The 25797-nt window shown below is 43.3% G+C and overlaps 1 protein-coding gene across 1 annotated transcript in view; it reads left to right on the forward strand.

The window, feature by feature from the left end:
- Nucleotides 1-1266: 1266 nt before the first annotated feature.
- The window catches only part of agmo (alkylglycerol monooxygenase), a 51433-nt gene continuing 26902 nt past the window's right edge, over nt 1267-25797 (forward strand). The window contains exons 1-6 of the mRNA XM_084356321.1: nt 1267-1692; nt 8160-8290; nt 8978-9129; nt 21611-21714; nt 22820-22915; nt 25533-25599. Of these exons, the coding sequence (XP_084212447.1) occupies nt 1573-1692; nt 8160-8290; nt 8978-9129; nt 21611-21714; nt 22820-22915; nt 25533-25599 (670 nt within the window). The 5' untranslated portion in view covers nt 1267-1572. The remainder of the gene's footprint in view (nt 1693-8159; nt 8291-8977; nt 9130-21610; nt 21715-22819; nt 22916-25532; nt 25600-25797) is intronic.

Below are 25797 nucleotides of genomic sequence, written 5' to 3' on the forward strand. Positions count from 1 at the left end.
TGTTGTCTTTCCTCCTCCTCCTCATCTTCGTCTGATCTGCCAAACCTCCAAACCTCTGGCTGTGATTAAGGACTAGAGTTGCAGCATTTTCAAGGTATACTGCGGTATGACAGCTGCTGATTATCATACCGCGTGTATTTGCTTATTTACAGTATTTTCTACCATATTATTGTTATCAGATAAAATAATATTTTGAAGTTTATATCACGTTTCATGTCTGTCAGGGCAAAATATTTTGGGAAATTCTATAAAAACGTTTGTTCAACCAAAGAAACCTGTTTTGTTTTCATTACGTTAACGTTCATTGTAACTGATAAAAGTAATCTAATACTTGTATAATACCTTGAAACTGATATTTTCTGATGTGTGGCAGAAAAAGTTGCGACTCTATCGAGGACACAGAGGTCACGTCTGTCTGCTTATTGTGCCAGAGAGCAGATTCAATCTTTAGGTTGGGAAATACAGGGGAAGAAGTAAATAAAACATAAACATGGAACATTTTAGACAAATTAATACAAATACAGACATGTTTGGTGTCTGATTTGACTCTTTTAAGCAACTAAAACCACGTTCTCCAACCAAAATTTTATTTCCTACAATGTAGAGAGGCTTTTCAGTCTTTAAGCTGGGAGATAAAGGAGTAAATAAAACAAAAATATTGAACATTTTAGGCTGCTGTGCTGTCTGATTTGACTCTTTTAAGTAACTTAAAATACATTACCCCACCAAAATGTTATTTCTAACAGTGTAGAGAGGCTGTTTTAGTCTTCAGGTTGGGAAATAAAGGGTTTAAAAGTAAATAAAACATGAATATGGAACATTTTAGACTAATTAATACAAATACAGACATGTTTGGTGTCTGATTTGCCTCTTTTAAGCAACTAAAACCACGTTCTCCAACCAAAGTTTTATTTCCAACAGTGTAGAGAGGCTCTTCAGTCTTTAAGTTGGGAGATAAACGAGTAAATAAAACATAAATATTGAACATTTTAGGCCAATTAATAATAATACAGACATGTTTGGTGAATAAAGTGAGAAATCCCGTGGTGTGTTCATGGGGCCTGGGGAACCTGCAGCTTCAAAGCTCCTCTCAGCCGTCAGTAGCTCGTGAACCTCACACAGAGGGCTGATTGTGTTGATTGTGTGGGCATGAATCTATGAACACACGGATGACCTGACTGGCTGTCAGGAGGCTCTGCAGCCTGAACAGCAGGCTGTAAACAAACTCTCGCGAGATCCAGTGACACGGAATGCGAGAGCTGGAGAACCACTGCGATCAAAGATAAAGTGTGCTGCTATAAAGTGAGGAGTGTCCGCAGGTGAGCGCTCACAGTGACCCGGTCCTGCCGCTGTGGACTCTCACAGGCTCGGTTTCCTGCAGGACAGAACTTCCCTCCTCATCTCTGTCTCGCTCCTCGTTTCATAACTGACCCACTTAAAGTCCCATCAGGGGGAAACAAGCGGGTCAAACAGCGAGTAGAGGATTTAGTTTTGAACGGGGACGAGCCCGCTGTGAGCCGCACACCTGCACACCTGCACAGGTAACACCTGCAGCGAGCTGCGAGTCAGTCAATGGCTGAAGCTATGGAGCTGGGCTCGGTGTCCAGAGGGTTCCGATCCATGTTCTCCATGCTCACACCGAACGAGTCATCTTTTCAGAAGGTGGAGGATGTTCCTCAGTATGTGCAGCAGGTGGGTACAGCCTCACCTTCACACACACACTCATGCAAACAGGTGATGATGTCATCAAGTCGAAGAGGAGCTCAGAAAAATCACACAACAAACAGTTTACATGAAAACAACAAGTTTCAGCTGCTGCAGTCATTATAATGTAATATATTACAGTTTTAAAGCAGCGTTATGTAACTTTTTCACCTTGAAGTAACAGCTACAGAAACATCAGATCACAGCGCTACAGACACGTTTACCTCAAGATACGACTCATGGCGTGATGATTTTGTGTGTCTGTCAGACTGTTACAGAGCTGGATTTGTGTTTACGACAGTGTTGTTGCACTCAGAACCTGTGGGGGGCGCCAGATCGCACAAAAATAATGCAGATTTCTACATAATGTATCTTTATTTCTTGCTTTTTTTCAAACTAAAGATGGAGAAAATTCACTCGTTATAGCTGCGGTCGAATGGATGTGAACATTTTCTAACCAGTTTGATATTACGACAGATCCTGGGGACTGTTATTTACAATGAGAGTTGTGTTTTAATTTATCAGGACAAACAGACGTACTGTCCTTTGGACGAGGAGCGAGGTTAGATAACTTTGTGTGATGTCCAGCAAACCTGGAAACTGATCCAACTCTAGTTCAAGCAGCGCAGATGTTAAGATTTGTGGCTTTTGTTTTTTTATATATGACGTCCAGCTGAACATGTTTGGATTAAAAGCAATTTAACTACAAATCTTTACTGTGTTTTCTGATATTTTGCAGTCAGAACTGATCAATCAATGGAGAAATGAATCTGTAGATCAACTAACTGATCATGAAAACAGTAGTTTTTGAAGGTTTCTGATCGACATGTCAAAAAACTCAAACAGTGCTGCTGCAAATCTACATTATAGATGAATACATTAGAGTTTAATTACTAGTTTTGTCTGTGAATTACCAAAAAAAGAGTAAAAGTAAAAAGTTTCCCAGAACCTGAGTGGACGTGTCCAATTACTTGTTTTGTCTGAGGAGCCGCCCAAAACCCAAATACACTGAGTTTACAATTACATGAAGAGAAAAGCAGCGAAACTCACACCGGAGAGGCACGAAGCAGAAACGATTGGCTCCTAAAAGCACAACAAAGACACAAATACCAGTGAATTATCTATCAGCGGACTAATCAGTGGCAGATCTACTCGTCATCCAACCTCGCTCCTCGTCCAAAACTCAGAGGACAGTGTCTCAGTGTCATTATGTCATCAAGACAAACATAAATGTTTGTAGTTACAAGGTAATTATCTTGAACAGCCATATTTCATCATCTTATTTTGAATTAATCTGCAAAGGTGAGTCTGGATGTATCCAGGGCAGGTTAATGTATCAGTTTTATATAGTTATGATGTAAGAGTGTGTGTCACCTCAGATTATGGATGTTGTAAAATGATGATATGACGTAAGTGTTTCCTGGTTTCCTGGCTGCACGACAGTAAAGTGATGTCATTTCTGACTTTACCAGACTCTACTAATGACTTGTCTTTAGTCATTATATTCACATTACTGCAGATTATTTATCAAAAATGTTTTGTAAAAGTACCAATAGTACCAATATTGACATAATATTGAGGTATTTTGAGGTATTTGGTCATGAATATTGGGATATGTGATTTTTTTTTTTATCAGTCGTGGTGTTAAAGGTCGTCTTTGTAAGAAAAGTTGATTTTTGAGTCTCCCAACTTGTCAAAAACTGACATTTTAGGATTGAAGGACGGTCCGCTGCCGTCGTGAAACGTCGGGAGATGAGAGTGAGACTCAAAAATCTACTTTTCTTACAAATACGTCCTTTAATAAAGCGCTTCGGAGGAGATTTCAAGATATCAAGATTGGGATATTGATTTAAGGCCATTTCCCCTGGCCCTAAAAAAAACAAGTCAATACATTTACAGCAACAAAACAGTTACGTCACGCACTAATAAAACATTTACAAATCAGCCAAAAAATGGTAAAAGTTAGGCTTCATATCATTCAGTTAGTGCATCGCCTGTTGTGCAGCCACAGCTGAAGTCTCCTGTCATCTGGGGTCAGTTTCAGACTCCGACTGGTCTCAGATCTAATTGTCAGACTTCTACGTAATGCACCTTTTCAAATAAAAGTTTGGGGTTTCTTCTCCTTCTTACTGTCACTTTACAGCGTCTCAGTCGGTGCTTTATGACGGCTGAATGTCTGGTGCAGGTTTAGGCACATGTTTGTTATGAGGTCTTTTATGGGGCACATCAGGGGAGGAGAACAATTACCCTCGCAGCAGGAGTCCTTATAATCCACTACCAACTGTGATTAAACAAATTTGTTATAGCTGCAGGGCTCGACGGCGATACACACGGGTGTGTGTGTGTGTGTGTGAGCAGCTTGTGACTCGGCGCTGTTTACAGTTTGTGATGTGTCATTAATTATTCTGCACAACTGTTGTTCTCTGATCCCGACAGGCCGAGTTAATTACAAAAAACAAAACACAATCTTCTAATTTTGGAGTTGTTTGGAATTATGGGCTCTTTGTGGGTTCTTTCCAGGTCTTTCTCAGCTATTCGCCGATGTGAGAGCAAACACAATATTTTCCTCAGACAGCGGTGATAAAAGTGTATTGTAGGCCGGCATGTTTTCAGCCAACATCAGTCATCCGTGACCTTATAAAGAAAAAAAAAAGGAAAATGCAGACATCTGGTCCACAAATGTTAACGTCCCTTGAAATGACGAATTCAGATGAAAATACAATAATATTATTAGATGCCACAACAAACAGTCCACACAGGATGTAAAGAAGGCTGGAGAATAGGAAAAGGCTTTCTTTAGTCTGATTTGTGTTTATTTGTAAAGAGATAAAAACACAGGAAAGGAGAGTTTCAGTGAGAAGAGACTTAAAGGAACAGTTCAGCAGAAAATTGAATCTACTCACTCTCATGCTGATGGAAAGTCAGGTGAAGTTTTCACAGTCCACAAAACATTTCTTGCGAAACAGCGTTGCAGCGTTCTCCTAAAATGGCTCCATGCAGGTTGTGATCCAAGTCTCTGGAAGCTCCGAGATCCCAACGTTTATTTTAAGTCTTCACTAACTCATATGCTAAAAGTGTTAGCACACACCTTGTCTGAAGCGGGTACACAAGCTCGGTGTCAGTGACGTCTTTTCAAAACGGGGATCTTGGAGTTTCTGATGCCGGATGAGCTGTATGGAAACATTTTCTGTTTGTTTTTTTGGTTGATCTTTGAGTTGTGAACAACACATCCTCGTACCCAAACAACTGAATAGGTTGATTCTCTGCATTTCCTGAAAAAAACATTCAGTATATCAACTTGTCCTTCACAGCGTCACATGTAGGGGACCTTCGTTATACTCCAGCAGTTTGGTTACATGTTCCTAAGAAAACTACTTAGTTAAGGTTAGTCAAAACAACACTTGGTTTGGGTTAGGCAAGACAGATACTTAGTCAGGTTTAGAAGTAAAAGTTATGGTTTGGGCTGCAGTCACTCACCTGTTGCTCGACACACACTACAGACAGTGGTCCTGAATGAAAGTGCTCACCTTGTTACACTGTCCACCATCCCCGACCTCCTCTGTCGATGGACCTGCGGCTCTTTATACTAATTCAGCTGTAAAACTGAATAAAGCCATAAAATGGCTCCATACAGGTCATCTGATGTGATCCAAGCTTCTGAAACCCTGAGATCCCAAACTGATTTGAAAAGGTGTATTTACACCCTCGACGCTCGGTCAAGCTCGTGCAGCCACTTCAGACAGAGTGCATGCTAACGCTTTTAGCTTAGCAGCTTAAAGCTGGAAGACTTTGGCTTTCTTCTCATTATTAAAAGCTGTTTGAGAGGAATGCTGTTTTGCTGTGAAGCTCCAGAAATGTTTTGTGGACAACAGAACTTCACCCGACTTTCCATCTGCATGGGGTTGAGCAGATAACGACTGGACTTACATTTTTGGGTGAACTTGTCCTTTAAAATGTGTATATCACCAAACTAAACTAAAGGGAGTGAAATAAGGAAAAAAAATTGGAGACAGTGATGAAAAAGCCAAACCCAAACGGAAGACGAGCTTTTTCCCCTCGTCCTCTTTCTCTTTTTTGCGCAGCATGAGAATCAGCGTGCCCTGCTGAATAATTTCGTCCCGAGCTGTCAAGAGCGCCGGGCTGCAGAGGTAAAACTATCTGCGAGACAGGAGAGAATAAAGGAGGGGGAGGCTTCAGGCCGGCGTCCAGCATGATAATCTGTCTCTCAGAGGGTTTGGAGGAGGTCTGCCTGCGCTGCGAGCCCATTTGTTAGCTGCAGCTCTGCAAGTCTGCTGCCAGATGTTGGAGCGTTGCGTGTGATCGCGGGTCCCTGGTGGCGCTCTCGCCTCTGCCTGTGCACACGCGTTCACACACACTCACATCACACACCTGCATGCTAAAGTGGAAGCATTCACATGTGGATATGCACACACATGCATGCACAGTTACTCTCACTTCCATCCACACACACACACACACACACACACACACACACACTTCCCCCCACTTCTTCCCACCTGCAGATGTGCTCCTCCGCGGGCCTCGTCACGCCCTTCATTCCTCGCTCTTGGCGGGCCCATGTGTCCCAGTTACGACTGCAGTCACTTGGTCAATGAGCGCCTTCAAGCTTAAAACTAACCAGCAGGTCTGACACGCCGCCGAAGTCGCAGTCGTGACCTGTTTGCTAACTACGTCCCTCGCTAATCGGTTCCATGTTTGACAGACCCATTAAGAGGTTATTACATGTTTCCAGCGCAGTTAGACTTGAGGCCTGTCACTGACTGTTTGGCTGGTGTTCACCATTTATTTAGTCATAGCGAGTTACTAAATGCAATCCATTCTTTGCCAGTGTTTAGACAGAAGAGTTTTGTCATGTTTCTGTTGTTTAAAACAAAGAAAAGAGACTCACGTGGCATCCTGTGCAAAAATAGCTGCTAATTACAAGGACAAACATCCCGATGCTTGTTTGTGTTGCTGGATCACACATTCGTCAACCAGATTGCAGCCGCATGTGTTTGAACTCGGTAGCACTGAAAAAAAAGTGAAGCAAATATTTTTAATTAAGAGGAATTTCTTAATTTAACACACCAACTTTCTGCTGTGTTGGTTCACGGGACACTGGATTGGAGGTCAAGCCAAAAAAACCTGTTTTGATTTTTTCCTTTCTGTAGTACTCCGTTTGAAATGGAGTTGTTGCACCTTTAAATGTGCAAAGTGGAACAAGTTAGAGTAACAAAAGTCCTGTTCATTTCCTGCAGTTGTAGCTGGAACACCTCCAAAGCTTGGATGAAACACCAGATGAGCAACTGTGTTAGAAATTGTCTGGCTGTGGGAGTAAAGGTCAAAGGAGCAAACCTGCCTGTTAGCTTTGATTTCCCATGTGCATGTACGTGCAATAAACACAAAGCTTACAATACTGTTACATGTGCAGCTAACAGACACTTAAGGCCGACAGTTACACCCTGTAGCACCTGATAAGATATTCAGGACTGTTTTTGATACAAGGGGGAAATATTTACGCAACATTGAGGGCATGAAATGATATTTTTATTCAGAGATAATAACATTATGTGATACAATGACAACGAAATACAACTTTTCTTGACTAGTGGCAGAGAACAGCAGCATGACTTGTAAAATTGATATATTATATATATATTATAACACTTTTCAGCTATTTATTTTAGTAATCTAGCGCGTTTAGTTCTCAGTTTTAATGACAAAAAGTTCTGAAGCAACTTGCAGATAGTTTATTTATTATAACCATAGTTTATATTCAGGCCATCAACTTTTTAAAATGTTTGTTTCAAACAGGAATTTACATTCGCGAAAATACTTAAAAAGCAGGTGGCACAAGTTACTTATTACCAAATTACTTATTCATTCTTTAATTTCTTTTTATATTTAATTATTCTCAGAAGGTCAGCTAGCTAGCTTACCTTACCTCCTAGCTACACCGCGTTATGGCTACTCAGGCTAACAGGCTAACTAGCTTAACATTACCTAGATTAGTTTTTATGGCTGTATTTTATCAATGAAACACTTTCAATTTCAATAATATCTCTTTCTCCTTGTTTTATTTCTCTTGGCTTCCACGTGACAACCCTAAAAATGAAGCATGTGGTTTGTTAGCGCTGGTGTTTATTTCACCCAGTGAGATCATTTGTACCTCCGGAGCGGCTCCGCTCAGACAAATGTTTGTGATCTCCGACCTGCCAACACGCTGTAGCTTCAGACCGGTCGCTCCAGCCGCGCTCGCTGGAACAAACACCACGGATCACCAGACATGAAAGTCCTGAAGCTTTCAGCTCGTCTGCCAAGACAAATATTCAAGCTCAACACAACGGCTAAAAGCAACAGTGGACTTGAAACTGTCGTGTTTTCACAGTTTGTAACAGTGCTGAATCATGATTCTGTGTGTGTGTGTGTGTGTGTGTGTGTGTGTGTGTGTGCAGGCCACTCCTTTCTTCATCGGGCTGATGGTGGTGGAGCTGGTGGTGGGCATGTTGAAGACCGGAGCCTCAGTGGTCACCATCACTGATGGACTCACCTCCGTATCTGCTGGGATGATCTCCAGACTCCCCATGTGAGTGTTCAGTGTTCAGGCAGCTCGGACTGTTTGATTTAATAAAGAGGAAAATATGGTTAGGTTCATTCTGCAGTCAGAACCCTTGAGCAAGGCACTGGTTCAGAACTGTAGCTGCCCACTGCTCCCGCAGGAGGGCTAATGCAGAGTACCAGTTTCACTATGTGGTACATCATATGATATGAGACATAAGTAAAAGATTCTTCTTCTTCTTCTTCTTCTTCTTTTTCTTCTTCATCTTCTTCTTCTTCTTCTTCTTTTTCTTCTTCATCTTCTTCTTCTTCTTTTTCTTCTTCTTCTGCTTTGTCTTCTTCATCCCCAATGTCCTCCTTCTTCTCCTCCCTCTCCTCCTCCTCCTTCTTCATCTTCTTCTTCTTCTCCTTCTTCTTCTTCTTTTCCTTCTTCTTCTTCTTCTTCTCCTTCTTCTTATGTTTGTTTGTTTTGTTTGTTTGTTTCGGTGATGCACACCTGATTTTGATTTATCTTTGAGAGTAACTAAATAAAGTTATTTTTAAAGTCAAAAGTCTTCTTCTCCTTCTTCTTCTTCTCCTTCTTCTTCTTCTTCTTCTTCTTCTTCTTCTTCTTCTTCTTCTCCTTCTTCTTCTTCTCCTTCTTCATAAAGTACCATTACCTTGTCTGAAGTTAGGTACTGTAACTGACGTAGATCTCTGTCCGTCCCTCCCTCAGGTTGGTGATGAGAGGCTGCGAGCTGACCGCCTACCTGTATGTGTGGGACCGGTACCGCCTGCTGGAGCTGCCCTGGGACTCGGCCTGGACCTGGTGGTTCACCTTCCTGGGAGTGGACTTCTGCTACTACTGGGTCCATCGCTTCGCTCACGGTACCAGCACTCACACTGATGCACACAGCCTCAGAAACAAGTGTTCAGAAGAGCGATGGGGGGAAACACCGACCGCTCAGTGGGCTTATAAAGAAAGACGTGGCTGTGGTCAGCTTGGATTCATGGTGTTTAAATGGATTTAGATTAAACAGATTTGAATTGTGGCCTCTGGAAAAAAGTATTAAAATATCATTAGCAACTTTTCAAACGATGGCTGCAGGATAATCCTCGTCTCCACTCATCACACACACACTCAGGAAGTTTCAAACTGTTATACTTTATTCAAAATCTGGTTAAATAAGCTGCTTCCATCTCATGAAGGCTCACTCAGTAAGTTTTTGCACATTCAAAAGATGATTGTGGAGCATCAAGTGTTGTGTTTGTGTTCTCAGTGTTAAAAATTGTAAATCTTAGATAACTTTCCCTCGACTGCCAACCACCAGATGAACATCTCCCCGTTCCTCCTTCAAGCGTCCCTCAGATGATACGAGCAAAAAAAAACTACAAAGCGAGCTGCTGATAAATGGGTGTAAAATGTTGATTTAGTTGCCATCCCTGCAGGGAGGAGTCGTGAAGATAGCAACACACATCATGCTTTCCTGGACGTCGTGGAGGAAGCAATTATTTCTGAGTTACATCCAGCTGGTTCGGAGCTGTGCAGATGTGAGAGGCCGTGGTCTCCAGAGGGCTTGTGGTCTTAACCTCGGAGCTCTCGCGGCAACAAGCTGTATATAGTCATGGCTGTCGAGCAGCGAGCGTCCTGCAGCATCACTATAAAAAAACAGAAATAAAAAAAATATATATCCCGGACACAGTGTTTCTACAGTGGCTCCACATCTTTCCATGTGTGTTGGCTCACTGATGCACGTGCCAGATGCTCGGCTGCCACACTGCACACCGGCCAGAGAGGTATTTATTTGTGGCCAGCGCTGATGTTTATTTGTGTCAGTGGCGCATCAAGCTGCCCGCCGTCTGGTCCGCATACTTTTGGATAAAAGTCCAGTGCCGCTGTGTTGGATTGGTCAGAATCTGACTAAACAGAAGCTGTGTTTTTGAGACCGACGGCCGCGGCTTGCCAAGAGCTGCCCGACATGATTTTGAGGTGACTAAGAAGTTTGCCTCAGGGTGCTGGTAGAGGCTGTTTTTCTAGTGGCGCTTTCTCTGAAGCCATGAATAAATAATCACAGTGCGGTAATATAAAGGTTAAACTGAAGGGAAGCAGCTAACTTTCAGTCTTCTAATACATAAACAAGCAAGATTCCTGCAGGAGATTTCAGATTTTAAGCTCAAAAATCAGGTTTTTATACAGTGTTTACACATGTTTATGTAAAAAAGACCAAGGACAGTGAGGGTATCACTGTGGCAGTGGGGCGTTGGCATAATAAAATCAATACTGCTGCTGTCTGCCCTTCAAAGGCAAGTCAAGGCAGGTCAATTTTATTTATATAGGCCAAAATCCCAATTACATCACCTCAGTGGGCTTCACAAAGCGTCCAGTGAATCCTCTGACCTCAGACGTGGACAGACACAATGTAGATGTTGAGTGGACAGATTGCAACAGATTGTCATCTGTCATAGAGACGTAAAGAAAACCAGAAAACATTCACATTTAAGAAGAATAAGAATTAAGAAGATTATAGTTGAAATTCAGTTGACAGCGCGTTGAAAGTTTCAGTGTTTCAGTCTCCTTCAGTGTTTTCTGTATGTCCTTGTATGTAAAAGATCTGGAAAGTTAAAAAAAACAATAATTTTATTATTTATAAAGAATAATTTCTGGCAAAGTACGCTTTCCGAACAACTCGAACTAACCACTGAGTTTGTTTCCAGTGTGTCAGGATGAGCTGGAGACAAATTAAGATGAACAAAAGCTCATTTTCATCAGTCCCTGTAGTGTCAGAGTGTTTTGTATCGTACTGCTGAAGCTTTTTTCTATTTGTTTGCTTGGCTTGTAGGCGAACATGTGGAAAAAAGTCTGTTGTGTTGAGGTTGTTTAATGACAGAATAAAACTTAACCGATACTTCAGTACGAGCGGTTCAAATACCGAGTAATCCTTCAGTGTTTGTGCCTGAGTGATGACGTAAACAAACTCCAGACTCCGGGGCTGACGACCTCGTGTGTGTGACCTTATTTTTAAGAATCGCAGTGGTAATATGTCTGCTGAGTCATACTCAGTGAAACATGAAAGAGGTTTTTAATGATGTGTGTTCCCGTCGTTGCCCTCATTGTCTGACGATGCAGTAGGAGTGACGTCTGAGGGATCACGTATCTGCTCGGTTCATCTGGTCGGAGTCCTTTTATTTTTGAACTGCAGAATCATTTCTGCGTCTAAAAACACTTTCCACTTACTTTCATTTCCTCCTCTTTCAGCCTGTTGGGGTTGTTATTATGGAACATTGCAGGGTCACAGATAATTGTCTGGTGCTGAGCGCCCGCAGTGCTTCGCTCAGGATATATGCTTTTCCCCTTGTTACCAAAGTGCTCAGCGACCGCAGGACGGGGCCGGCACGGTCCTCAAGTCCTCACTCTGGTCAGCCGAGGTCATCTCGGTCAACCAGACGTTGACCTGAGGCTCTTTCCACAGCAAGGTCCAACCAAAATACTCCGATGTGTGGGATGGATGCTGCCTATAATGAAGCACTGAGGAATTCGACAGATGTAGGATGCGGTTAGAAAGTATTTTTCGGCAGTTTAATGAGTGTCAAATTGTCATGTAATGCTGCTTTAGGAGTCGCGTTTTATTGCACTCATATCTCGGAGCAGATTTACAATCTTGCCGTGTTTTTGCCTGAAAACGGCATCGATAATCCCATTGTGTCGAGACATGTGAGCTATAAATCTTAATATTGCATAATAATGGAAAGATTACAATAGAAATCTGCAAAAAGAGGCAGAAGTGACATCTCGGCTGGGAAATACGAGCCCTTATTAGCCTCCGGGACGAGTATCATTTGCAGTTCGAGCAGTTTTATGGCTGTTTTTTCATAGTTTCGCTCTCATGACTTCCACATGAAAGGACAGCTCGAAGGTAATTAAGTGGAAAGTAGTTTGAAAGGCCGTCAGTCGCCTGCGCTGATGCCATCTTGAGCGAGGATATATTACTTCCTTGGCACGGCTCTCGCCAGATGCTGCGATCCTGGAGATAGCAGCAGATTGAAAAGGAAAGTGAGCCGCCCCGTCTGCAGCCTCCAGGTCTGGATGAGAGTCAGGATTCTCAATCGACTGAAATATTAGCAAAAAAAAGCCGTGACTAGAACATATTTGTGGCTGTGTTGGGGTTTGTGCTAAAAAAAAGTGATGTATTACACATAAGTAAGTATGAGGAATGCAGCACTGTCGTGTTAAGACCTTTGCTCACCGAGTCTGATGCGTGTATTTTTCTGTTCATTGCGAAAATTTGCAATACGAGACAAAATGGAGTCGTCGAGCAGTGAAGGTGAGTTTGTTGTCCTCACACTTCTACTGAAAACAAGACGGTAGCAGGAGAGTTTCACCTGCTGATGATGATGAGTATGCTGACCGCTCAAAGCGCTTTACAACACATTCATTCTGATAGCAGAGGCTGCCATGCGAGGCCAACTGCTCAAGGACACTTCGACATGCAGCTGGGGGAGCTGGGGATTCGAACCAGCGACCTTCCGATTACTGGACAACCCGCTCGACCTCCTCCAGCCGCTGTTCTTGCATTTTATGATGGTTTTATTTTGCTTTTGAGGAATTAAAGATGTACGTTTTTAATTTTTTTAAACATTTCCTAGAAAGTGTGCCTCCGTTAACCTCGGAGATAATAAGTGATCCTTTCCATTTGACCACCGGTTTATCTATTAACAGCCACTGAATCCACTTTGATGAACACACAGGTTCAATAACCTGGTGACCTGGTCAGCGGTCCGCTGCTCTCCCCTCTGCTCCTCTTTCACCCTCAGACAGACTATATATGTTCAAAACCTAAAATCTATTCTGAACCCGTCTGGGTCCAGATGCCTCTGGGTGAGCGGGAGGCCGACTTGGTTCGGATGCGGCCGTGTTGTTGACAGGCTAGTTGATTTTGTTTATTCTAACCTCATATCGCGAGCGCCACTAATAGCTGCTCTGCTCTTGGGCAACATCTATATCCAGGCATGCCAGCCGAGCTGCAGCCATTAATCAGGCAGTCAGCTGTCTGTACTCTGATTATATGTGAGGTAATGGAGTTACTCTGCAGTTGTCTCACCACATCGGCTGCTGCTGCTGCTGCTCTGTGTTACACTTATAGCTCAGAGAAAAGTTTCATTACTTCCTAAATGTGCTGCATTTCCTGTTGGAACAGAGTGAGGCATTGATCTCGAGTGTAAACCGATCACTTCCTGGTTATCCAGAGGAAAGTGGTTGGGTCTGACTGGACGGTCAGAAATATGAGATTGTTAGAAAATATCTGCTGATGTTTTAGGTTGGATTTTATTTGTTTTTTTGTCTTGGTTCAGACTGCCAGCTCAAATCTGTTTTTTTGGCATATCCAGATTGGATCCATTTTGATTTTTGAAAGTCTGGACCGTGGTCGAGGTGGTTTGAAATATGGTTCCAGTCAGATTTCTACAGATACGTCTCAGTCTGGACGCTCAGATCGGGTTTCAACGAGTCTTCTTGGAGCACCACAAACAATGAAAACGTAAAATCAAATCCTCCGCACCATAAAATCGGTATGGAGGACAGTAGGGTTGGGCCGATGGACGGTGCCATCATCATCATCATCAAAAATAATCCATTGTTGGGTTTGAGTGGTGCCTTTCTAGCCTGATGGGTTGTGGGTAAAGTTAACCAGGCGTTGTGTTTGTGCTGTATTGACAACCAATCACTCAGCCAATTTTGATCCAGTGATTTTTGGTGAGCACTCTTTTTATTTCACTCACTGTGTCAGAGTCAGACGGGTCAGTCTGTTTATATTTTGGCTTCAGACATGATATAAGTTCAGGAAAACACGTCTGGACAGGAAGACGTGTAAAAGTTGTTTTGTCACACCAAAAAGTGAAGCACAAAAGACTTCATTGACTTCAGTGCCGTTGATCAGGTTCATGTTTTCTCCAGTTTTTTCCCCGCTGTGATTCCCCTCCGCTCCCTCAGGTCCCTCTTCTCTTTTATTTTCACCTTACTACATCCTCTGTATGTGTTTGCTGGTGCGTCCACACCCCTCCCGCTCCCTCGGCTTTGCAGACAGCAGCAGTTGTTAAGACAAACAGATGTGCTCAGCACTCCTCCGCTGTCCTCCGTCCCCGAGGAGACGCAGCCGATGTGGATGTTATTGTTTAAAGGGGAGCTCCTCCTGGCTGTGTGGCAGGGCGGAGGCGCTGGAGGGGCTAACCTGCCCCCGGGCTCCATAAATCTTCACTGTGACGGCGAGTTCCTGGCCCGGTGCAGGTTGCAGGGCCCACAAAAGAATCCAGGGCCCCCTCTTGGTTTGCTGGTTCTGTCGGTCTGGTTTGGCCAGGATGTGGGGGTCTCGCTCACGGCAGCAGAAGTGAAAGGCCTCATGGGAGGCAGCGATAACATCAACAGTGATCTATAGGTCAGCGTGCTCTCACTCTGTCTGCTGCGAGCGCGATGAAAGAGAGAGAGAGAGAGGGACTGGTGTGATTGAACCCCCGACATCACAAAGGGAAGACGTCCACAGGGCCTGTACGTACGGCATTTAAAACAAAGTGTGGAAAAGAAAAGTGTGTTATGATCATCGAGAGGGTCGCTGAGCTCAGCAGAGGCCACAGTCCGGCCGTCTGCTGCCCTCGTGCGCTCGGACAGACTTCCCTCTGTCAACAGTGCTGACGGACGAGGAGATCTCCACTGCTGACGCTGCTGAGCACAAACCTCCGCCGATCGGAGGGATGAAGTGTGAATATGAAGGATGATCATGAGAGGCAATGCCTCACATGTGGATTTCTTTAAATGTGGATGCTTGTAGTTCCCAACACGAGCATGACAACATTTTATTATGTTATTGTGTTCTCACCTAATCTCGTCTCAACCCATTAACCTTATATTTTTATCTTTTTATACAAATATGACTGTTCATGTATGCTTAAAGTTCCCATAAAGTCAAAATCTTTTTTAATCACATGTTTTCATTCTTTATTTCACCTACACACTAGTACCAGGCAAAATAATTGCAATAAAGTAATTTTTTGTGTATACTTGATGGTATTTTAGAGATTGCAACTTACTGGAAAACGCTAAAATTGTTGATGACTCGTCCTGCACTTTTTTTGCACTGCAAGTTTTCATCCAATCAATGCTTGCTTAATTTCTGTGATGCTGCCACCACAGTGGAGTGTTTCTGGGGGCCGGGCCTCACAGATGACTGTACAAGTTTATTTAGTAAGTTATGGTCCCATTTAGAGTAAAATAGATGATAAAGCAGGGTACTTTTTAGGGCGTGGCTACTTTGTGAATGACAAGTTGCTACCGCAGCGTATCCTCAGTGAGGATATCCTCCCTGGCTCCACCCTCTCGTCCAAATATGGACACTTCTGACTCCAAAAAGCCAAGATGGAGACTTCTGTATGCTAATGTTGCGTCCAATAAACACTTTCTTAATTTCTTTGAGGCTGCTGCCAGAGTGGAGAGTTTCTGGGGACCGGGCCTCACAGGTGACTGAACAAAAACAACTGTATAACTTTATTCACTGATTTAGGTGGAACAATTAAAATAGAAGCTTCATGTGATAAAATAAAGACCACAAAAGCCGTTTTAACTCACCCTTTACTTTCTCCTTACAGTTTTTTCACACCCAGTCTGAGAGAGCTGTAAGTGGGCCTGACCAGGGTTAGTGTGTTTAGTTTAGTGTGTGTGACTGAGCTGTGTGGACAGCATGAAGTATGGCAGCGGCATTGAGGGAGTTGGCCGACTGTCCCGCCGAGTCCGACGCTCGCTGTTTGGGTTGGCACCCCATCCAAGAGCCCTCCAATCCAAACACTGGAGGGCTGTTCACAGGCCATTACCCCGGTGATTGACAGGGCAGCCCACCACTCACAGGGCCGCACATGTTTTCATGCCAGCAGTGTGTCGCTGAGGGTGATGATCAGGCAGCTGATTGATGTGAACTGTAAAAAGCATTTCATAAGGTTTCGGTGGTTATAGAGAGTCGATTATGTCCTCCTTCAGCGCTGATTATTGTTCTTTTTCATCCGTCGGACTTGCTTTTTATAGCAGCATTATCAGGTACAGTTTGGTAATTATTGGCACTTAACTGCAGGAGCTAAATTTATGGAGCTCAATAGGACGTTTATATGACTGTGGTTATATAAGCACTGCTCCTGACAGGGCTGAGGTGGACGTAAACAGACTCTGTTAAAGTGTAACTCAGTCACGTAACATGACTGATTATGACTTATAGGCCTTGATTACGTGTCATGATATAATTCAGCAGCAAAATCGTAGGGTGACGTCACCCCGCTGCCAGGACCTCTCCTCGCAGTCTGGTGGGCTTATTTTACTTGTGTTAGCTGCACAGGGTTTGGAGCTGCAGGACGCTTACATGACAACATACAGCGGACTATGTCAGAACACCTTGAAGTGTATTATCATGCTTATACTGTATCCACTTAGTACAGGAAATTACCCGAGTGACATGTGACCACGCAGATATTTTTAGATTATTTGTCTTTAGATGTTTGCCTCCGTTCAAGACCAATGAAGGTAAATGGAAAAGTGACTTTTAAAAAGGTCAACTGCTGCTTTTCTTCCAAGAAACAGTGGCCACATTACTCTGGATACTCATGCTGGAAAATAATAGCGCTGTTTAATTTAAGTGTTTCTTTCCGGGTGGCGGTTGATTTGCGTTCTGGAGACGCGTCAAGTCGGCAAACTTGATTCTGTTGTCATATTCAGCCGTTACTGTAAAAACATCTTCTCACCCATCTGACGTCTCTGCTGGGACTATTTCATTGTTGTGTTGCTTTGCTAGCGTCTTTGATATCTACACAACGGCACATACCGGACTAACTTGCTGGTTTTGGGTAAAGTCAAGCTGTCCAGACAAACGTCAGTGAAAGTGTCGTCATCAAACTTGCATTTTAGATGAATCAGATGTGAGCAAAGTGTTGACATAACATCGTAGAGAAAAGACGAGGAAGAGGAAGACAGTGTGAGAGTTAAAGAGACAGACTACGGTAACAATATGCCCATGAAAGGAAGTTTTTGAAGCACAGACGACCAGTTTAACGTATAAACAGCTCATTCTTCTCTGCTCATGTCTGTTGAATTATTTCCATTAATTCACCCATCACTCCACAGTTCCTACATTTAGCGAGGAGGACTGCCACTTCAGCTCTTAATGAAACACTGACTGCTCTTGGCGCTCGGCTGCTCCCCTCTCCCAGGACACTGTGCCCAGAGCGCACTGTGCCACTCCGCTCCGAGAGGGCTGGCTATTTACAATGGCACCGTATGTTTGAGGTGTCCTGTTGCATGGTTTTAATGAACGCGTGACAGCCAGTATTTTTTTTGGGGCATGGTATAAGCAACAATTCACTCTAAATAGGCGATGAAACAGGTCGTTTGTCATCCAAGGTCAGCCGGTGCCTTTCCCAAAACAACACATGACTGCTTTCTGATCCGTTTTTTATTTTTCACGTTTATATCAAGTTTAAATTATAACAACAAAAACCTTTCTAATTTCATCCCATCAAGGGTCATTGTAACTGATAATTGTAATAATAATAAGAATTGTGTAACACTGTATACTGTGATGCCACAAAACCATGATAAACCTCATACAGTTTCAAGCCTGTCTGTGGCTGCGGTTAAGATTTATTCAAGTTAAGGCACAAAAAACGTGAGTATTCGTAGGAAATCGGTTGCCAGCAACAATCTCTGTGTGTCACAGTTGAACACTTTATCGTCCCGACCTCCTCTTTAAAAGGTTTTGTGTTGCTGTCCGTGCTACAGAACTCCACAGCCATAATTCACGCAGCCACCAGAGGTTAATATTAGGTAAACATAAACATAGTGTTGAAGGGGTTTGACTAAACGATCAGTGTTGTCATTTTTATAGTGAGAACACTGTAATAACTGTCTACCACCTGATTAGCGCGCACTCGTCCTTATTATTCCTGAGGAAGCGTGAGTGGAAGGCTCGCTGGAGGCCAGATGGAAGTGCCGTCCTCAGCGTTTCTCTGCTCTTGCTGGGAACGCGGGCTCTGTGGCATTGGTTCTCACCATTAACGGGGCTTCCCTCCTGAATAGGCCCTGCCAAACTATGCGGCGTCCCGCCGAGTCGGAGAGATGAGGACATGGGCTTGCAGTGAAGCCTAGCGGTTCCTACTTCCTATCAATGACAACGAGCATCAATCTTAGCCGCCCTTGGTCCTGGACCCTGCCAAGCGCGATTCCAGCGAGGAGAAAAAAAGCAAAAGGTTTGCTGGAATTAAACAAAGGCTGGATTATCCTCTCAATATGTCTCTTAGCAGGACAGTTCATCTCTGAATCCCCCGTGGTGCAGGGAGGAAGAAACGTCATAATTCCTGCGCTTGACTGCTGTAGACGCTTTCTTTTTTCTTTTCTTTTTTTTTCCTTTCCCTCCCCTCACACTCATGCCTTGTCTGCAGACTGTCCATCACATTGAAAGGACAAATAAAGTTTGAAATAAAATCTAACCCTGTTGCTTCCATTTTGACTCAGTCCAAAATCCACCATTTAACACTGTATGTGACACTTCCAAAAACATTCCCCGTGACATTTATTCCCTCACACCTGCTGAAATCCAGCAATAACCCCGCAGAATACAGCGAGGTGTGGAGTATTGCTCTGGAGCGGTAGTTTCTCCTCAGGGTTTCCCAACAAAAACGTTTGACCTCAAACGCTTGAGGAATTCCACCTCGGCTTCACTGATTGGATATGAGTCCGGACGGATCGCGGTGCTCCTCCGCTCACGCCGCACACACCTTCAGCTCTCAGCTGTGTGTTTGTTCAGGTGCAGCGGACTCGCGACCCTTCGGGGTTTACGACGGCTCGCCTTGATACAATTCACAAGTTTATTAAAGAGAGTTTGAATGAATGATGTTCTCAAAATAGAAAGGAGTAAACCCCACACTGGGCAAAGCTGTTAGTGTGTGTGTGTGTGTGTGTGTGTGTGTGTGTGTGTGTGTGTGTGTGTGTGTGTGTGTGTGTGTGTGTGTCGGTGAGTATGCACACCTGGATTTATGTGCTTGATCACTGTTATGTAAAAAGTTCACAACTTTAAAGGGATAGTTTCACATTTTGAGAAATGGCTTGGGACATAAATAGATAACACTCTTATGTAAACATTAAGCTACATCCAGTTAGCTTAGCTTAGCACAAAGACAGGACACTGGGAAACGGCGAGCCTGGCTCAGTCCAAAACATAAAAGTATCAGCATAGCATAGAATAAATTACTATCACTAGTTTCAAGTCCCATTTAGAGTAAAATAGATGATAAAGCAGGGTCTTCTTCAGGGCGTGGCTACTTTGGGATTGACAAGTTGCTACCACAGCGTATCCTCAGGTTCTCCAGTGAGGATGTCCTCCTCAGCTCCACCCTCTCGTCCAAATATGGACACTTCTGACTCCAAAAAGCTAAATATCAGGATGGTGCAGCTCAGCTTTGCTTCCAAACTGGCATGGCGGCCCAAAAAGCATTTTCCCCATAGACTGCCATTATAAAGGAGACGTCTGTGAAGCTGTTGACGGGACACCAAGAACCGCAAACGAGGTCGATAATGAATCTTTCTATTATGCACTTTTGATCCATGGAGGCTTTATATTTGTAAAACTTCCAATAAGCTGAGGAACACAATTAAAACATCTGTGACATCATCACAATGTAAAGTCTATGGGTCATATTCAATGACCCGCATAACCAGGAAGTAAACACAGAAGCCAGAAAACTTTTTTGGCGTATGTGCTAGGTGAGCAGTTGTCATCAGTTTGAATTGCCGCCATCGTTCCCATCTGGTATCTGGTTCTTCTGTCTAAATCTATGTGCCGTACTCGAGGCTTCAGAACAGGAGTCCGATGATTCATGTCAGAGTGGCTCTGTTGACATTTTATTACAGTGTCCATGGTCCAAAGGTGACACAATGAGCTCACTGTTTAATACATTATATCTCGTTCCTTTAAGTCGCACAAAACAACCAGCAGACACTGCAGGAAGTTACTGGACCCAAAAGTTTGTGCTCTTTGTGCTAAGCTAAGCTAACCAGCTGCTGGCTGGGGCTTCATATATACTGTACTGACATGTGAGTGGTATCATCTTAACTCTCTGACCTTCTTCTCTCCAACGTCTTTACCCTGACGTGGCAGATCATCAGGGAAGGCTTTTGGAAAGTTGAATGTTGGACGTTTTTGGGAAGAGGCAGGCACTTTAAAAAAGGTTTTTTGTTTTCAAAGCCACAGTCACCTCTCTCGCTGGTGGTCACACCTTGACCACACCTGTAGCTGCCACTGTGTGTCCGTTCACATGCCCATAGCTTTGACGTCAAGTACGATGGATTCACATGATCACGTGATCTTGTGAATCCAACAGCCTCGCAGGGTAAGACGGTCTTATAAACTTTACATCGCATCGTCATCGACTTTAAAATAAGGTTGTGAGCAGGGACACGCACATTCATACTGTTCATGTAACGTGTGATTCTGACATTTTAGCTTCTGAACCGCCCACACGTGACCACATCTTCTTTCATTCTTCATATCTTTTTTTTCATTCAAGTCTAATTGTTCGATAATGAATCCCTTAATCACAAATCCCGTCACACATCATGGCTGCCACATAAACCTTAAACCTCATCTAATAACTCGGGCTGCTTTTATTACAACAAATACATTACTATACATAGTCTATATGGGCCTTTGTGGTTCTGCAATATTTGAAGGTTACTGTTCTCCCATGTACGGCTGCAGAAGCCAGAGTGGACGGGGAGGTGCCAAAAAGCACAGACCAGACGGGGTGGTCCGGAAAACGGCCCGGAGATCCAGTGAAACTTAACAAGCATGTTCCCTTTGGATGTTAAAATGAAGTGTAACACAGATATTAATGTAGCAAGTATCACAACACAGCAGAGGAATGTAAACTGGAGCACTGGGACATCAGGCTGGAAGCTAACCAGCTGCAGCCGAATACCCCCGCCGTCATAATAGCCCCGAAACCCCCCCCACCCCCACCCCCAGCGACCGGCTACGCTCAGGCCTCGGCTTTTCATCACGGCTGGCCGGGAGCGCAGTGACTCCTTCTGGGGGTGAAAGTGTCTAGTTACTCATCTGGGAGAAGCAGCAGAGTTGATTTTTTGAGATAAATCACTTGTGGTGATGTAAAGGAAGGCAGCTGAATGTGTGTGAGGGTTCAAGGCTGGTGCATGAATCTCATGAACGTGACACAGCTGCCGTCAGCTCTGTAACACATTAATGAGCAGGAGGATGTGGTGATAACCTCGTGTGACATTTGGACCGTCGGACTCCTGTTTTATGTCGGATCTTTGTCTTGTGATCTCCTCCAGAGGTGTCCATCCTCTGGGCTGCTCACCAGGTTCACCACAGTTCAGAGTACTACAACCTCACCACGGCCCTCAGACAGTCCCTCACCCAGCAGTTCACATCGTGGGTAAGATGTTATTCTTTTTATGTCGCCGTGTTTCTATCAGCATGTTGTTATGAGCATGTTATGCATTAGGAAAGAAGAAGAAGAAGAAGCAGTGTCAGTGTCTTCTCAGATATCCCCTAAGCGTCCCATTGCCAGGTTAATTCCCACATTCCCTCATAGACTGCCAAAGCAACTTGTTTTGTTTCTTCTTTTTCTTCTTCTTTGGGGTTTAGTCAAGTATATCTAACTGCAGCCACAACACGAATGTTAAGGAAATAGTTTCTTGCAGAGTCGGCAGGCCAAAAAATACATTTTCATGTTCATAAATATTGAAGCCTCGGGTTATGAGTTGCGTCTATACTTACTGAGATAATAAAATAATTGCAGGCTGAGAAATGGCTGCTAAAAAACGGCCGTGTTCTGCAGGATTCGGATAATCTGCAAGGCTGCAGCTGGATCCCTGTCGGTTTATTGGCAAACAAGTGCTTTTGTTTCTGGTCCATCTCCTCCTCGTCACATTTTCCTTGTTAAGGAATTGTTTGCAACATTTTAAGTTTCTCTGGACAATTAGATGGAAACCCAACGAATGTCAACAAATCCTATTTATTACTGGGAATGATTAATTAGTAACCCCTACCACCAAGTACCATCTGTGTAACCAAAGGCTGATTTGTGCCTAATGCTCCATTTTTTTGCTAAAACTACTAAAAGTGCCGGGTCACACATTCCTCTATCATCATGAACACACACTGTGGTTTATTTTTTACCCACATACGCCGTCCTGCTGGTGTCAACACCTGATCTGGAGCTAAAAATAGTTCCCAATGATTACTCTGTTTACTCCTGCTTGAGCAATGTTTGCTAAAAAAAACTACCTCCCCCGTATTGTTCCTGTCAGGTGGTTTCATCATTTCCAATCTTGAGAATTCACACAGCGAGGTTCAATCTGAGCTCAGCACGCTTACAGAGGAGATAGTTTGATCTTCAAATATCTGCTTTTTTAAGATCGGCTGCACATAAAATGGCTCGATGTGTTCTTTATATTACGTGAGATGTTAATAAAAGAGCACTGTGAGTAGAAAACATATAGACTGTAGTTTTTCATGTTCATTTCTCTCCTCCTCAGATTTTCTACATGCCCTTGGCTCTGGTTGCACCTCCTGCCATCTTCGCTGTTCACATACAGTTAAACCTTCTCTACCAGTTCTGGATCCACACAGAGGTAAATACTTAAACACAGGAACACTGAAACAAGACACACACGTGATGATCTGGATCCTTAAAAGTGGAAAACAGCAAAAAATAAACTTTTCAGGATGAATTTGCTTTTGACGGGCTTGTTGTCAGCGTTTGCCATTTTACAGGTTTCTTTTTAATCCAACGCCTCCTCACACCTAAAAGACTGACTGGGTCGAATGCCTAATAACTCCCAAAACAACATGACCAACATGTGCAGTGTGTTTAGGTTTAGGAACATCACGGTTTCCTGGATAGCAAAATTCTTGCGACCCTGATCCGACCCACACCAGATACGTTAATTACGGCCCACATACCGCATGGAATGATGGCACCAGACCTGAGCCACAAACAGACAGTATCATGGCCGCACGTCAGCCATGAGCAAACCTAACGGACCAGAACTGGCCTAAATCTGGGCCACACTTCATTCTGTTCTGGTGGGCTGGATCCGGCCCAGTCTTGGGGCAGTTCTGGTTCACTGGGTTCACATATATTGTATGTGGGTCATTGGTAATTGTGTCCGGCAATTTTGCCATTTGGGTTTGGTTAAAATAACTACTCACTTCTGGTCTCCTGGATCACAGCCCTGTGTTTGTTTAACCGGGCCGTCCTCACCGGCCTCCTCTCTGTGTGGACGCAACTGCTCTTTATACTCACCTGACTTCCTCCTTTGCTGCTGTAATTACCACTACGGGCACTAGAGGCAGCAGCCTCACAACAAACGTCAGTATGGGTCGTGATGAACAGCGTTCACAGTCGACTTATATGGTCGTTTCACTGATGAGGACGGGCTCACATTGTTTAATTTAATCGGGCAGTTTAATGTAGGTGGAGCACATGAATACTGTGTAATATCTACAATATATTACAGTGATTAAATATGTAAATATATTGCATAATCAGTCGACATGTAGCTCGTGTGGCTGTGCATGAATTTACTGCTTCACTCACGGTTGCTGTGCAGTTAAAAAGCTAATATGACTGAAAAAAGTCTATAAAGTTATCTTTCTCCCCGTGCCAACACTAATCCGCCTGCTAAGTCGAGCCTTTGTAGACTCAGAGCTGCAGTGAAACCTGCGTTCAATAAAAAATAATGAGAGTTTATGAAATATTCCAAACAGAAGCATGACCACTCTGTCCGCCTTTAAAGTGACTGCGAGTATCACTTTTACAATCCCAACAATCTTGAGAGGGAATGAATGGATTTGGAGCGCCTTCCATCTTTTAGTGCACTATTAGTGAAAACAGTCGTAATAGTCACAATTTTCTGAAGGGATGTAATTTATGCCTCCTTTATGGCCTTTTTTTTTGATGTCATGTAATTTATTGGCGCTGCAGCGCTCGAGCCTCAGAGCCGGAGTGAAGTGGTGGGAGACCCTTTTCATTCAAGATGAAACTCTCACGCTCGGCTGCCAGACGCAGCCATTACATGGAAATAATGAATCACTGAGAAATTCTGTCCAGCCGTGCACATTTCTCCAGACTGAGAGCGAGGTCTGTCGTATTGATGCGAAACATCAAAAATATCTGAGCGTTGCAGCCAAAGAGAAACATGAACTGTGTGAAACGCGCTCTGTGACCTCTGTAATGTTTAATGTCTCACTGGTGCATCTGTTTGATATCTAAGAAGAGAAAACGCTTCATGGTCGATGGTTTTATGCACAAAATTTACTGTATGATGCATTCGCTGTGTGATTTTCTGTGCATGTGTGTGTTAATGGGTTTAAACGGTACCATTAACGTCTCTGCTCCTGGCTCTTTATCCTGATCCCCGCTAGCTGCTGAGCTACCAGCCCATAAATAAGGTTCTTCAATGAGCAATTTAAGTTATTGGAGCTCTTTTATCAGGAAAACAAACTAGAATATGAATGTATGAGAATAATACAATGTTTGTGATAACGCCTCCTTCATGGGAGTCCTTTGGTTTTATGTCCCATCAGAAGGTTGGTTTGTCTAACTTTTAAATGTTTGAGTGGTCGAACACTAAAATGATTATTCAGTCGACAGACAATTTATCATTAACGAACTTCGACTGAATGAATAGTTGTTGTTTCGAGCTGAAATCCCAAACATTTGATGGTGCCGGCTTGTTGAATATGAGGATCTGCGGCTTTTCCTCGTCTTTAATTATAGTAAACTGAATATCTTTCGGTTTGGAAATGTTGTTTTTATAAATAAAAATCTTTTGAAAACATCATCTTGGAAATTGCGATGAACATTTGCCAGCCTTGCTAGCAGCACGGTTCTAGGGATATCCCTCGGTTGGTTGTTCCGCCTCTTTGGTTGAGACTAAAATATCTCAATAACTAGGCTTCTTGAGTGGATTAAGGTAGAAGCAGGTCAAAGTTTTCACTTATTATCGAAATCTACGATCAGTAGATTGACACAGATTGTGATTGGGTCAAAGAAAAGCTTCAAAATCCCCCAAAATATTGACCATTTTAACAATAAATATCAAAATCAAACAGGCAAGTTTCAGTGAAATTCAGAGGAAGACCTCTTTCAATTTTGAAAAAGTTAGATTGTGATGAAATTTACTGAGCACATTCTCCATGTGAGATATTTGATATAAATGTACTTTATTTTTCTATTTATTTCAGCTGATCAACGACCTTGGACCTCTGGAGTGGATCTTCAACACCCCAAAACATCACAGAGTTCATCACGGTGAGATGAGCTTCATTCTGTAAAGGAGAATCATTGCTTGCTCTGTAGTGTCTGAGATATTAAATCGACATATCGAGGAAGAGCAGCGGGAAACATGACTAAGGCTGCAATGTTGCTAACTGCTCATGTCTCATTATGATTATGTTTGGTTTTGATGGTCAGGTTATTTTTGTGCAGGTCGATGTAACAACTTGTGTG

This window comes from Pagrus pagrus (assembly GCF_965226575.1).
Source record: "Pagrus pagrus genome assembly, chromosome: 7".
NCBI classification, from domain to species: Eukaryota; Metazoa; Chordata; class Actinopteri; order Spariformes; family Sparidae; genus Pagrus; species Pagrus pagrus.